The sequence below is a fragment of the Brachyhypopomus gauderio genome, chromosome 3 (genome assembly GCF_052324685.1).
Source record: "Brachyhypopomus gauderio isolate BG-103 chromosome 3, BGAUD_0.2, whole genome shotgun sequence".
Taxonomy (NCBI): domain Eukaryota; kingdom Metazoa; phylum Chordata; class Actinopteri; order Gymnotiformes; family Hypopomidae; genus Brachyhypopomus; species Brachyhypopomus gauderio.
Window position 1 is genome coordinate 23,635,617 of NC_135213.1, and position 13,058 is coordinate 23,648,674.

At 41.7% G+C, this 13,058-nt stretch overlaps 1 protein-coding gene across 4 annotated transcripts; it reads right to left on the reverse strand.

Moving 5' to 3' along the window:
• Positions 1-7,025: 7,025 nt before the first annotated feature.
• lrrc20 (leucine rich repeat containing 20) lies at positions 7,026-10,136 on the reverse strand. 4 transcript variants are annotated; one of them, XM_077000532.1, is made up of 5 exons: positions 10,013-10,136; positions 9,115-9,318; positions 8,431-8,580; positions 8,151-8,318; positions 7,026-7,666 (listed from the first exon to the last, which is right to left on the reverse strand). In XM_077000532.1, the coding sequence occupies exons 2-5, from the start codon at positions 9,182-9,184 to the stop codon at positions 7,551-7,553; spliced, it is 504 nt and encodes a 167-aa protein (XP_076856647.1). In that variant the 5' UTR covers positions 9,185-9,318; positions 10,013-10,136; the 3' UTR covers positions 7,026-7,550. The 4 variants fall into 4 exon arrangements, with proteins under 4 accessions (XP_076856647.1, XP_076856648.1, XP_076856644.1 ...); XM_077000533.1 differs by having other exon boundaries at positions 9,115-9,204; positions 10,013-10,126; XM_077000529.1 differs by having other exon boundaries at positions 9,115-9,204; positions 9,903-10,075.
• Between the last annotated feature and the right edge of the window lie 2,922 nt (positions 10,137-13,058).

Genomic DNA, 13,058 nt, shown 5'->3' on the forward strand with positions numbered 1-13,058 from the left:
AATATAAATAGTTATACAGCTGTATTAGGTCATAAACTGGACATACTGAACTGTGAATTCTGCTGGGTATTCGCGCTAGTCTGGTCGGCGTGCGTGGCAGATTTTTGTTAGTGAAATAAATGACGAACTGGTGTGGCGTGTTTGTACACCACGACACTAAGAGGCGCTGTGGCACCGTCACTCAAATTCCACTTAAACGTTCATACGCGAACTGTCACGAAACGATGTGTACGGGAGGCGAAGCGATTTTTTGAGGAGTTCGTACAGCATTCAAAGAGATACAGAGAACAAAAACAATGCCTACTCGACTTGGTGCGCAAGTTCATGCATGTGCAATCACGGACTGATCTCATTTGGATTTCTGCATTATTACTTCTAAAATTCACGTTCTCTAGGTAACAGAAGAATAAATAGTGTTATTTAACAACCAGCAAATAGAATTCCCACATCTTGCAGCTACTGATGATGAAAAATAACATCTTTCAAAATTACACAAAGCTCCCAGTGTGGCGACCCAGGACAGCTCCTATTGAATAGTGTTTGTTTTCATGAGTTTAGTGTTGGAATGGGGGTGACATGTAGCTAGCAGGGGAGGAACTTGTGCTCTCTTGAGAATCACTCCTGAGAGTCACTCCTGAGAATCACTACTGCCCAGGATGCCCAAGACCACCTATGTGGTTCCATGTCAGTGCCAGATTACTGCATATAATTTACTGCTTCCCATCAAACACAATCTCACCCTGACATGTCTTCCACCCATTACCAGAACAATGAGTTTGAATCTGTGTAAAGGAAAGTCTAAGTCATGGTTTCTTTCTGCAGCATAAAAATCAAATGACAGTCAAGCAGCACAAAAGCAATTATGCAAAACACAGCAAAGAATCAATAACTTGATGACCCAAACACTGTATATTCTGGGTTTTATAATCACAGATTTGCATCAATCCAACTTGAAAGACATATTGTGTGCACAAAACACAAAACAATTGATAAAGAATAACTAGAAGAATTAACTTTTTGTAATTTTTCTTACATAAATGACCTGGATTGTTCAAGCGTTTTATTCCCAGTAAAAATCTTTACCAGACTGTCAATCAGATATTTATCAGACGGTCAGTCAGATATTTATCAGACTGTCAATCAGATATTTATCAGACTGTCAATCAGATCTTCATCAGATTCTGTTGTGCATGCAGTTTGGTACTTAATGCGTCAGACACTATGTCCACACATACATTCATTCTGTTTATCAGTCCACAAACCTTCTGAGTACACCTCTCACCTCCTTCTCCTGCATACACACACACACACACACACACATTCATATATATTTCTGAGTAACCTTTCACCTCCCTCTCCTGCACACACACACACATACATATATTCTTCTGCATCTAACATCAAAATGCAACTACAGTCACTAAAACAAAAGAAGCACATATGCAGCAGGCGAGTTTTTATCCTGACCCACCTCCTACACTTCATCTTTCAGAAACTAATTTACTTTCTGGGTAAGGTTTTTGGATGGAGTTGGCCAACATCTGTATTACTGACCTCTGTTATTGATGAGATTTACATTAAAGGGTAGTCTTGAATTAAGTATATATCTCTTGTAGGTGCCAGTCATAGTTAGCTGGCTAAGGTAGTGTGTACTGAGACAGGTAGTGTGTACAGAGACAGTGATGTTTTACTTATAATGCTGTAGCCCCTTCATCCCAACACTGAGAGGGGCCAGGCTACTATAGGACCACCCATGTAATGAAAACCAGAAATGTCATTGGTCAGATTTCCTGTTATTCCTTAAATAAATAAACATTACAGAACCATTCACAATACCAGCATCAGGTCTCTACAGCCAAATTGAGGTCTACTGTTAGAAGTACATCCTACATCCTATATAAATTATTCTTTATTTATTTGCTTTTTATTCTAAAAAGTCTGAATCTGATTACATTATTTTCCTCTCCATGTTTATGTGATACCTTTTCTGAAGGGTTAGGAGGGCCTGATTGCACACAACTTAAACATAGTATCCCTATAGTATCCCTATAGCATCCTATTTCAGTTTTATATCAATCTATATTTGAATGCTGGACCAAAAGACATTCCTTGCACATCTGGTACTTGGTGCATAAAAATGATTATTAATATATAATAATATAATGAGCTAATGGCAACATGGCATCCAGCACCATGCACAGGAACACTAGCCCATTTTAAAGCATGAGCTTGGCAGCCATTAGCCAGAGGAACAGAAACAGTACTTATGATCACACTGAAGAACAGCAACAGCAAGGCTGATACAAACGGCGCAGGTACACACAAGACCATTACGTACCACATAACAGCAGACAACCACACACACACACAGAGGGAAACAACTGGGTGGGTGAGGTATCAAGATGGGTAGGAATGAAACAGTGAAATAATACATTTGATTATATGAGAAGGTGTGTGTATGTGTGAGTGTGTGCATGTGTGTGTGTATATATGTGTGTGCGTGTGTGTGTGTGTGTGTGTGTGTGTGTGTGTGTGTGTGTGTGTGTATGTGTGTGTGTGAGAAAGAGAGAGAGAGAGAGAAAGACTTGATTGATTATGTATATGTTGACTCAGCATGCAGTACCTGTAATGAAACCTTCACTTCTACAGCTAGTACACTAGCTACACTTCACCTTCAATACTGGTCTAATACTTCAATACAGGTTTAATACTTCAATAGTGGTTTAATACTTCACCTTGAGTACAGGTCTAATACCGTTCTAATACAGGTCTATTATTTCACCTTCAGTACAGGTCTAATACTTCAATAAAGTTCTAATACTTCACCTTCAGTACAGGTCTAATACTTCAATTCTGTCTGCTGCAGGCCAAGAGAGAGCAGACAGAGGTGTGATGAGATTACTCTTGTCACGGTACGGCGGCCCCCTACTGGTCGCCCCCGTCTACAGCAGCAGCTCGTCCTGTGGGTGTGGTGTTGTGTTCGTCCCTCAGGTGGGCGGAGCCCGCGATCCGTCTCACCTGAGGGTCATTTGTTCATCTATATATGTCTTGTCTTTGTACCAGTTGAGCGCTGGTTATTATATCCTTAATTCGGATCAGTTCACGGGTTTTGGTTTGCGCACTTTTCATATTAAACCATCCTTTTTCCCTGAGACTTGGCGTGATCGCTTCCATTTATTTTCGCTCACCCTGCCCGTCACAACTCTAATATGCCATCTAGCTCCTGTAACTCACAAGGTGCAATAGGTCAAACATGGTGAACACTAAGGTTGAGGGTCAGCTTTCCAGGGAACACATACTTGAAATGTCACTCTGGTTAAGAATGTTTGTCAAATGCTTTAAATATAATATTTAATTATTTACATCATGTATTTGTATATGCTCTTAACAGGTGTGCAGAGGGTATCAGGAACCCAGATTAAGGGTTGGGGTCTAATTACATGGGCAGTAAAGGCCACACCCACTGCCCTATCGCATGTGGCTGCTGTCCAGGGTGCTGAATCAGGACACTTTCCCCAAACACGGCCACACTTCAGTGACAGTAAATATTCATGGCTTCTCTAGGCCAGTATTCAACCAGTTTTCTGCAGGCCCCTGGTGGTCCTTGACATGTTATCCAGTTTAACTACTGAAAATACTTTATCATTTTGTTCAAAAAATCTAAACAATATCAGATGAATTAATTATCTAGCACAAGCAGATATCTATACCCACCCCCATCCCCCCCCCCACCCCTGTCACATACGCACACACACACACACACACACACACATGCATACACACACTGGGTCGCAGACTACAGATTGGCCTGAATTATGGTCCATGGGGCAAAATCCTATTTCTATATTTGAATGCTGGACCAAGAGACATTCCTTGCACATCTGGTACTTGGTGCATAAAAATGACAACCAGTTGAAAACACCTGCTCTGGGCAGAACTGGGCATTGAAGTATATCACTCTCTATCTGGAAGATAACTGCACCAGGAAATAGCATATGCATCTGTTTAGGGTGACTGATGCTTCAGCTGAAGTGAAGCACCCAATTTTCTATTGCTAAGTGTATATCACACAGTCACTTGCTCATGGTTACTGTTACCATGGATATGTATATACCTTTGTGACTTCTAGATGCTTACAGCAGTACATCTTTAACTAATGTATTCACATCAATATTACATGATTGTATATGAAATGTGTAGCAATCCTGTTGCACTGTGGCAACTTTTTTTGGAAGTCTTGGTAAGGTCTTATATATGTGTACTATGTCTCAAAGAGTCTCTTGAGGTTGCAGTGTTTTCAGGGCATTCATCTGCTGATGTTTATTTCATGATTAATCTATGGTGTTTCCTACTGAACCAAGAACAGAGGTCCTACACATTTACTAACTGAAATCCAGGGGCGGACTGGGGAGAGAAAGTGGCCCGGGAGTTCCTGACAGACTGGCCCACTATATTAGTGTGTGTGTGTGTGTGTGTGTGTGTGTGTGTGTGTGTACTGTATATGAATCTATACATGGCACATAGTGTATATGACAGCTTTTATTGTCATATGAACAATATTACTTCCAGCAATAATATGATTACACAGCCATAGTGGCATAACAAAATAACTAACAAACTTAACAACTTGACCCTGACAAAATATAGGGGGAAAACAACTGGAAAGCTACAGAAACCTACATTGTTCACTCAGTGAGTAACCTCTGCAGCTTTTCTTTTTTTCTCCCTCAGTTTTTCAGCACCACCTTTACGTTTTGTAGTTTGTTTAGACCAGGGATGGGCAACTTCTGTGATAAAGAGGGCCAAAATATTTTCAGCACTATCATTGGAGGGCCATATGACCACGCGCTTCAAATAATTGGATATGAAAGACACTACAAATTATTCCCAGTAAGAACACATTTTAAATTATTTCAGATCTGTATGTTTATTGCACCAATATACATCTATTTTCTGCATATAAATGCATTAACATGTCCTTAATAAGCAACAAAGACAACATTTGCTTAATAAAAAAGTCTTCTTCTTTCGGCAATTCCCGTTTAGGGGTCGCCACAGCGGATCAAACTCCTCCATCTGGCCCTGTCCTGAGTGTCCTCCACTGACACACCAGCCACTCTCATATCCTCTACCACTGCATCCATAAACCTCCTCTTAGGTCTACCTCTCCTCCTCTTGCCTGGAAGTTCCATCCTCAAGACCCTCCTACCAATATACCTTTCCTCCCTCCTCTGTACATGTCCAAACCATCTCAATCTCGCTTCTCTAACTTTATCTCCAAAACATGCTACATGTGCTGATCCTCTAATAAACGAATTTCTGATCCTATCCTTCCTCGTCACTCCAAATGAGATTCTCAACATCTTCATTTCAGACACCTCCATCTCCCTCACCTGTCTCTTTGTCAGTGCCACTGTCTCCAGTCCATACAACATAGCAGGTCTCACTACTGTCCTATAGATCTTTCCTTTCATTCTAGCCGACAGCCTTCTATCACAGATCATCCCAGATACTTTATCCCATCCACACCACCCTGCCTGCACTCTTTTCTTTACCTCTTTCACTTCCTCCATTACTCTGTATCCTCGACCCTAAGTAGGTAAACTCGTCAACCTTCACCAAATCAACTCCTTGTACCTGGACCTGTCCACCGTCTGCCCTCTCATTCACACACATGCAGGTTATCTGCACATTTTTAAATCTCAAATTCAATGACTTTTAAGACCTTTTTAATACCTCTCACAAGAAAAAATAATACTATTACTGGGGATTACTGGGCGGTGAACGAACGAGAATTGTTGACAGGGGGGTTGGCGAACGAAAATTGCACTAGGACCCTGGAGCGGTTATTTTCTGCATTAGCGCTAGATTTGGCAAAGTTCACATCGCGCCAGAACAACTGAACAACACACACTTATAATAATTTAATGCCTCCCCTCATAAAATTCCAGACATTTTAAGACATTTTTAGGCCTTGAATATGGAAAACTAAATTTAAGACATTTTAAGACTTTTTAAGGACCCGCGGGTACCCTGGCTCCAGGGTCCTAGTGTTAGATTCCTAGCGTTGGAGTATACGGCCTCAACAACGTCAACAATTTTCGTTCGCCAACCCCCCCGTCAACAATTCTCGTTCGTTCACCGCCACCCCCCCCCCCCCCCCCCCCCCCCCCGTCAACGATGTGGAACACACCTGCATCCCCAGTAATAGTATTATTTTTTCTTGTGAGAGGTATTAAAAAGGTCTTAAAAGTCATTGAATTTGAGATTTAAAAATGTGCAGATAACCTGCCTGGAGCGGTTATTTTCTGCATTAGCGCTAGATTCGGCAAAGTTCACATCGCGCCAGAACAACTGAACAACACACATTTATAATAATTTAATGCCTCCCCTCATAAAATTCCAGACATTTTAAGACATTTTTAGGCCTTGAATATGGAAAACTAAATTTAAGACATTTTAAGACTTTTTAAGGACCCGCGGGTACCCTGACATGTACTCTGTTTTATTCCTGCTCACTTTCATTCCCCTGCTCTCCAAAGCATATCTCCATCTTTCCAAGCTCACCTCCACCTGCTCCCTACTCTCACTACAGAATTTTCCGGTTTGTGACTACTTGTATTAATAAGTGACACAGCTGCTGTATGTTTTCGTAGTCTGGACCGGATTTTCTGGGACAAGTTGTTTTTTTTCTGATCTCCGCTGCATCTCATGTGTTTACAGGCTCAGTCCTCGGCCGCACGCTGAGCAGGTTTGCCTGACTGGAGCGGGGGAGAGGTAATAGGCACCGTTAAACAGCAGCGTGACTATGGGCCGGGGCTGCAGTGCGCGGCAATGGCTCCTCCACGGGCTGAGTTAACACCACCGGTGGCCCACCGGTGGCCAGTCCGCCCCTGCTGAAATCCAATCCAAATGGAATGCAATATTAACTGAACACATCACATGCCGCATGCGTATGTATTATGCTGGATGAAGGATCATTTAGACAGATATGAAATCAAAAAGCAAGTACTCCATTTTGATAAATAAATATTTATTGTAAAATGTCACAAAGGCACAGCAAGAAAGGTTCTGTCACAGAAAACCGCAGCATCAGAGTGAGACAGCTCTCTGAAAGATACTAGAGTCTCTATGATGGAAGATTTGACAAATGAAAATATTTCTGAGCTAGAATTAAATCTTTCTTCAAGTCTGTGCAGACTAGAAGCCATGAAGTTTCTTCTCCAGATGAACCAGTGGTTTTGAATCATCAAACACGTCTCTGCTTATTCCTGAAAGATGATTATCGCACACATGCACTACTCTACCTGGTATTCTACCAGGTGTGGGAGGGGTACCATTGTATGTTCATCCCTACACTGTACTCATGTGCTACACTTTATTAGCGCTCATAGTTAATGTGCATTAAGCATCATGGACAGCTCATGCATTGTGTAGGTGGGGTGTGTATAGTAGGTGTGTGTGTGTGTAGTAGGTGGTTGTGAGGATGTCTGATGCATCCCTATATGTGTTTAGCCAATGTATCAGTTTCAAGTATGTGTGCTGCAGCTCTAAGTGAGGAGATGGAAGTGCTGGGTGCTCAGACAGGAGGAGGAAGCCAGAGGGTTGCCCCGCACATCCACACACTGCAAGGCTGGCATCTCACACAGTCCTTCTATCTGCAGCTCTGAGACACACACACACACACATGACCACCACAGGAACAGAGACAGGGAGAGAATGGCAGGAAGTTTATTGCAGGTGCTACTGGACGTAACTATTGTGGTCATTTATGTGCACTGGAGCATATTAGATCCTGTAGTTTTGTCTTTGTGTGTGTGTGTGTGTGTGTTTGTTAAAGAAACAACCAGACAGAGTGTATTTAATGCAACAACATGAGCTTTCATCTATTTGGAGTTGAATCACACAAGCAAACAATCTAAAGTCCTAATTACACTGTTTACCAGCACTGTAAACCAGTCAGTCCTCAAGTCTTCAATGATACTTGGCTTTTTTGTGAGTGTATATCTTTGTATGTCTTACCTGTGTAGACCCCACCACTATGTAGATGCTCATAACCCTCACCTGCTCTTACCTGTATAGACCCCACCTGCTCTTACCTGTACACACCCTCACCTGCTCTAACCTTTACAGACCCCACCTGCTCTTACCGGTGATCTGGTTGCTCTCCAGGTTGATGTGCTGAAGGGTGCGGACATTCATTAGTTGTTGGGGAAATGTGCTGAAGCGATTCTTTGCCAGGTTGATGCTGACAAGATGCTCCATGTTCCCCACAGCATCAGGGAGCTTTGTGAGCACATTTCCTTCCAAGTCCAGTTCTGTCCAAATTCAGAAACACCAGTCACACCAGACACACAAAACAACACTTAACAAATCCAGCTCATAGCAGCGCATCATATAAGCATAGAGCATTATGGGAAGATGTTGCACCTCTTAACTGGACAAAGGTGGTGAAGAACTTGCTGGGTAAGGCCTTCACCTCATTGTTAGCCAGAGTGATTTTGTGTATGTTATCTGTGCAACTGCGGAGCACTTTGAAGACTCCATCAGGAAAGCTGATTAGCTTGCAGTCTGAGAGATCTAAAGAGAGAGAGAAGGGAAGAGTAGAGACATGGGTGTCAGGACACACACCCTCATCATTGTGCCGTTCATCACTTAACTTCTTTTCTCTGAATCACACAATAACACAATTATGTCTGATCAATCAGGACCAACCACCAAACATACACGGCAAAAATTAAAGTGTGATCTAGAGGCGCATGACTGGTGATTTGTTTTTTTTTTTACAGTCAACAAATGGCTGCACAATGATGCTGATTAAACTGTACGTGTGACCTTAAGCTCCTGGTCTGAAGCCAGTGATTGGTGGCCCATTAAGCCTTAGTATTAAGGAGAGTTTTCATCAGCACGACAATGCCATCTGCAGAACAGTAAAGTAACACGCATAACAATAATCGAACACACAAATTTAGGAGCCCTTGTCTGGGTGCCCCTTACTGTCCTCCCTTGATTATGGTATTTGCAGGAAAACAAGCCCAGGCGTGGTTGTCAGGGTAACCAAACTGGCTTAGATTGTCTTCCATCTACGGGTGTAGAAGGTGCAGCAGCGGTTACCTAGCGTGTCTCTTGCCTCCTCCACTGTCGCATTGATTCTCCTGGCCACGTTTGCCACCGCTTCTCCCATCCTCCTTCAGCTGGCCGTGTCTGAGGGACGATTAGTGTCAGTCTAAAGCACGCGTCTCAGGTATAGGTCAGGTGTTGGGGCAGAAGACGCCTTCTGATTGTCGCCGGCTACTGCACATGCATTGGTTCTGTAGTCTGACCAGAGCCACGAGATCAGACTTGGTTAGGACAAAGAATTACATCACCGTAAAGCTAAAACCACTGAGCGGCCAATGCAACAGGCGGTTATCCAAGCGGGATGGTTTTCACTTGCGAAAGTGAAAGCAATTTATGGAAATCGCGATCGCAATTAGGTTTGTTCATGTTTTATAGTCAATAGTCGACATGAACCTGTCAGGTTAGTAGTGCTAAGCAGGATGTTGCAGTATACTAAGGATATAGCGAGCCGGCGTGTATTTCGGGCTGGGTGAAGACCAAGTGTTATTTTGATCCCAGCGACATGATGTGGGGCTGCTGACCAAACGACAGCTGTGCGCGACAGGTCCGTGGTCAGGTTGCTATATTTAAACAAAACCGTTTGTAGGTGTTTAAACAATATATTCTCTCTTTTATTTTACCATACCTGATCATATCCTAGCCGTTAATTCCGGCCTTACAATTGGGTGCGTGCTATATTCAATTATTAAGAGTTTAATTATTGTACACATCACATTTGCAAGCGACAGCCCCGTAAAGATACGAGCACGCGCGGATGCTTTCTCATTCAAACGCGATCTCACCGTTTTAGTCCCTTCGCTTGTCTTAAAAAATATAATGAATATGGTCTCAAACTCTAATACACACGTTATACACGTGTATGTCGCTGTAACGAACTTTTTTAACCAGCTACCTGTAAATCATAATAGAGCTCAGAAGTATCCGCCCGAACCAAGCGACTCCACTCGCGCTAATGCTGCCAAAGCCGTAGTTTGTCTGAACTGTCGCAAAACACAGGAGCTTGACGGCACCCGGTGTCGTGCTGAAGAAGCAAGATTTTGAAAGTTCTCGAGTTCGGTATAAAATAAAATCTCAACCAAATCAGTCGGAGTGCTGTTAACATATTGTCATTTAAAGATAAACTTAAAAAAACTTTGTATTACATAAAATTCACCCCAAAGTGAAATTAGTGAAATATCAAACGAGACCTGTTATTTTCAGATAACCAAAAGAAGATATGAAACGAACTACTGCATCATAACATTCACTTGTTCCAAGTGTATTTGTAACAGTCGGTTTTGACCACACTAAACTTTACTGTAACGTGTTAACATTTTGTAACTCGTGTCAAATTTTGTAATTGTCATTCTCAGAAATGTTAATAGACAATTTCTGAATGTGTTACATATCTGTTTTGTGTCCATTCCATCCGCCTGCGTCCTCACTTTACACCCCTGTGTAACACTCCCCTCCCTTTACACCCCCTCTGTAACACTCATCTCCCTTTACACATCCTCTGTAATACTCATCACCCTTTACACCCCCTGTGTATCATCCTCTCCCTTTACATCCCCTCTGTAGCACTCATCTCCCTTTACACCCCCTCTGTAGCACTCATCTCATTTTACACCCATGTGTAACACTCCTCTTCCTTTACACCCTTTCAGTAACACTCATCTCCCTTTACACCCCGTCTGTAGCACTCATGTCTCTTTACCACCACCCCCTGCCCCCTGTAACAATCATCTCCCTTTACACCTACGCTGTGATACTCATCTCCCTTTACCAGAGGTGTCAATTCCAGGTTCAGAAAGTAAAAGTCTTCACCAGGATTTTGCTCAGGCTTCCTGGATTGTGTTGATTCCACTAATTTTACCTGGATTGCACTAATTAGAAAATCTAGCAAGCTTGAGCAAAATCCTGGTGAGGACTTTTACTTTCTGAACCTGGAATTGACACCTCTGCACTTTACACCACCTTTGGATTATGCTGATGATGTTTATGCGTTGTTGTTATTTTTCACTCTAACCATATGTGAAATTTATACACTCAGTTGCCTTGGGCATATCAGGAATTCCTCATGTTAGACGACCATAGGGGCAATTACAGATGACAATAGGGGCAGTACAGACGAGGTGGTTCTGTAGAGCTGTATGTTTCTCTTCATTACTCAGTGGAGGGTTTGGTGCAATTTGCGTCTGCTAGAAATACAGCTAGACGTGTGAACTTTAAAAAGAAAAACAGTATCCACCAATAAATACAATAAAATTGAAAATCTGTTCCTATACTGTTTGATGATTGTAAATGTAAAGTAATAAAAAATAACCAATGTGATTGTATCTTCACGTAAGACAAAATGACAAGAATGACAATAAAATTCTTAATTCTTGTGAAAGTCAAGTCTAATTATTGAACAATATACTTTGCTCATGTATATTATCAAATGAGCCTGGTTGCAGTATGAGAGGTCTAGAAACCAGAACACTCTAAATCAGTAATATCGAATAAAGATGGTGTTTATGAGTTTATGTTTAGGTATAGGGCAGGGGTGGGCAAACTTTTTGACTTGTGGGCCACAATGTATTCTAAAACTTGACAGAGGCCGGGTCAGGAGCATTTGGACATGCACTTTAATTTATTATTTTTATACGTTTCAATTAAAGGTGCAAAGTTAATGAAATTAACATTTACTGGAAAAAGATAAATGGAACACTTTCAACATTCAAAACATATTATTACCTAAAGAAATATTGGAGCTCAATAATTTCTAATTGTTTAAAATCCTGCAAAATCATGGACGGATTGTCCTGAGAGATAGACTACATTAAATAACCTGCCTGCAGCAGAAACTAGTAAGGGGTCTTTAAACTGAGAGCGATGTGCGGCATGTTAATTAAACTACTGTAGCCCTGCTGTGAGTAAATGCGCACATTGCGCTTAATTAAAAGACGCTCATCCAAACTTTCCATATGCACTTTTTTCATAACACAGTAGAGAAACTGTCAACCTTTGACCAGTAGGCTTGCTTGCGCACTCGGTGTCCAATTTTCTTTTCTTTAGTCCGCTAATTTTTACAGAAGGGCAAAAACTGCAGTGGGAAAGTTGCACGCCAACAGAGGTCAATGTGTCTGGACTAGTGGGGAAACAAGGATATTACTGGGGAAAGGGTGAAAAGGGGAAATGAATGAAGTTTTGACTATAATTTGGACAAGTTCGGCGGGCCGGATTAAACAGCTTAACGGGCCAGAGTTTGCCCATGTCTGGTGTAGGGACATTCATGCTGTGAGCTGCTTCGGCATGTGAGGGGAAAGAGTGCAGTGAGCAGGAACTGGACTCTCTGTCACATCTGCTGCTGCTGCACTCCCACCTGCACCGTCATATTTTTCGTTTTTGTTAGTATTTCTTTTGGGTTTTTTATTGTATGTTACGGTATCTGGGGATACTGTCTCTGGCAAGTTGGAATGGATCTTCTCATCCAAAGCTTTTCATTGCATTATTGGCCTGTGTTAACCTGCATATGACAATCAAGAATTCAATTCAATTCAGAGATGGTGGAGGTGCAAGCAGAAACTGGGCTCTGATGTGACATGGAGGAGCTAGCAGATGTGGCATCTTGGTTTTATAATCAAAAAACAATGCATAATTTAGCGATCTATTCAATGTAAAATGCACAAAATAAAATGTGCGAAAAGATGTGAAATATTGTTTAGTCACAGACCGAGCTGACAGAGATTAGCCAGCATAGTTTATGACTAACTGCTAAAGAAATTCCTAATAAAATATTAAAAGTCAGAAACATCAAGCAATAAATCATCCAGATGTGAGTTTAAACTTGTAAAAGTGAATCAATCAGAAATACTGTAAGTAAATGGCTCTACACTGAACAGCTTATGATTGGTTCAGAGATAATGGCACAAGTTAAAGAAAAATTTTTTTTGCTTGCCTTGTGCAATGCCCAC

Bases quoted from the DNA above. Each gene is read 5' to 3' on its own strand.
- lrrc20 (XM_077000532.1), bottom strand. From the start codon at position 9,184: ATGGGAGAAGCGGTGGCAAACGTGGCCAGGAGAATCAATGCGACAGTG. The intron at 8,581-9,114 runs GTAACCGCTGCT...CTCTCTCTTTAG, and splicing joins GGAGGCAAGAGACACGCTAG to ATCTCTCAGACTGCAAGCTA. The intron at 7,667-8,150 runs GTAAGAGCAGGT...TGTGTGTCTCAG, and splicing joins GGAGAGCAACCAGATCACCG to AGCTGCAGATAGAAGGACTG.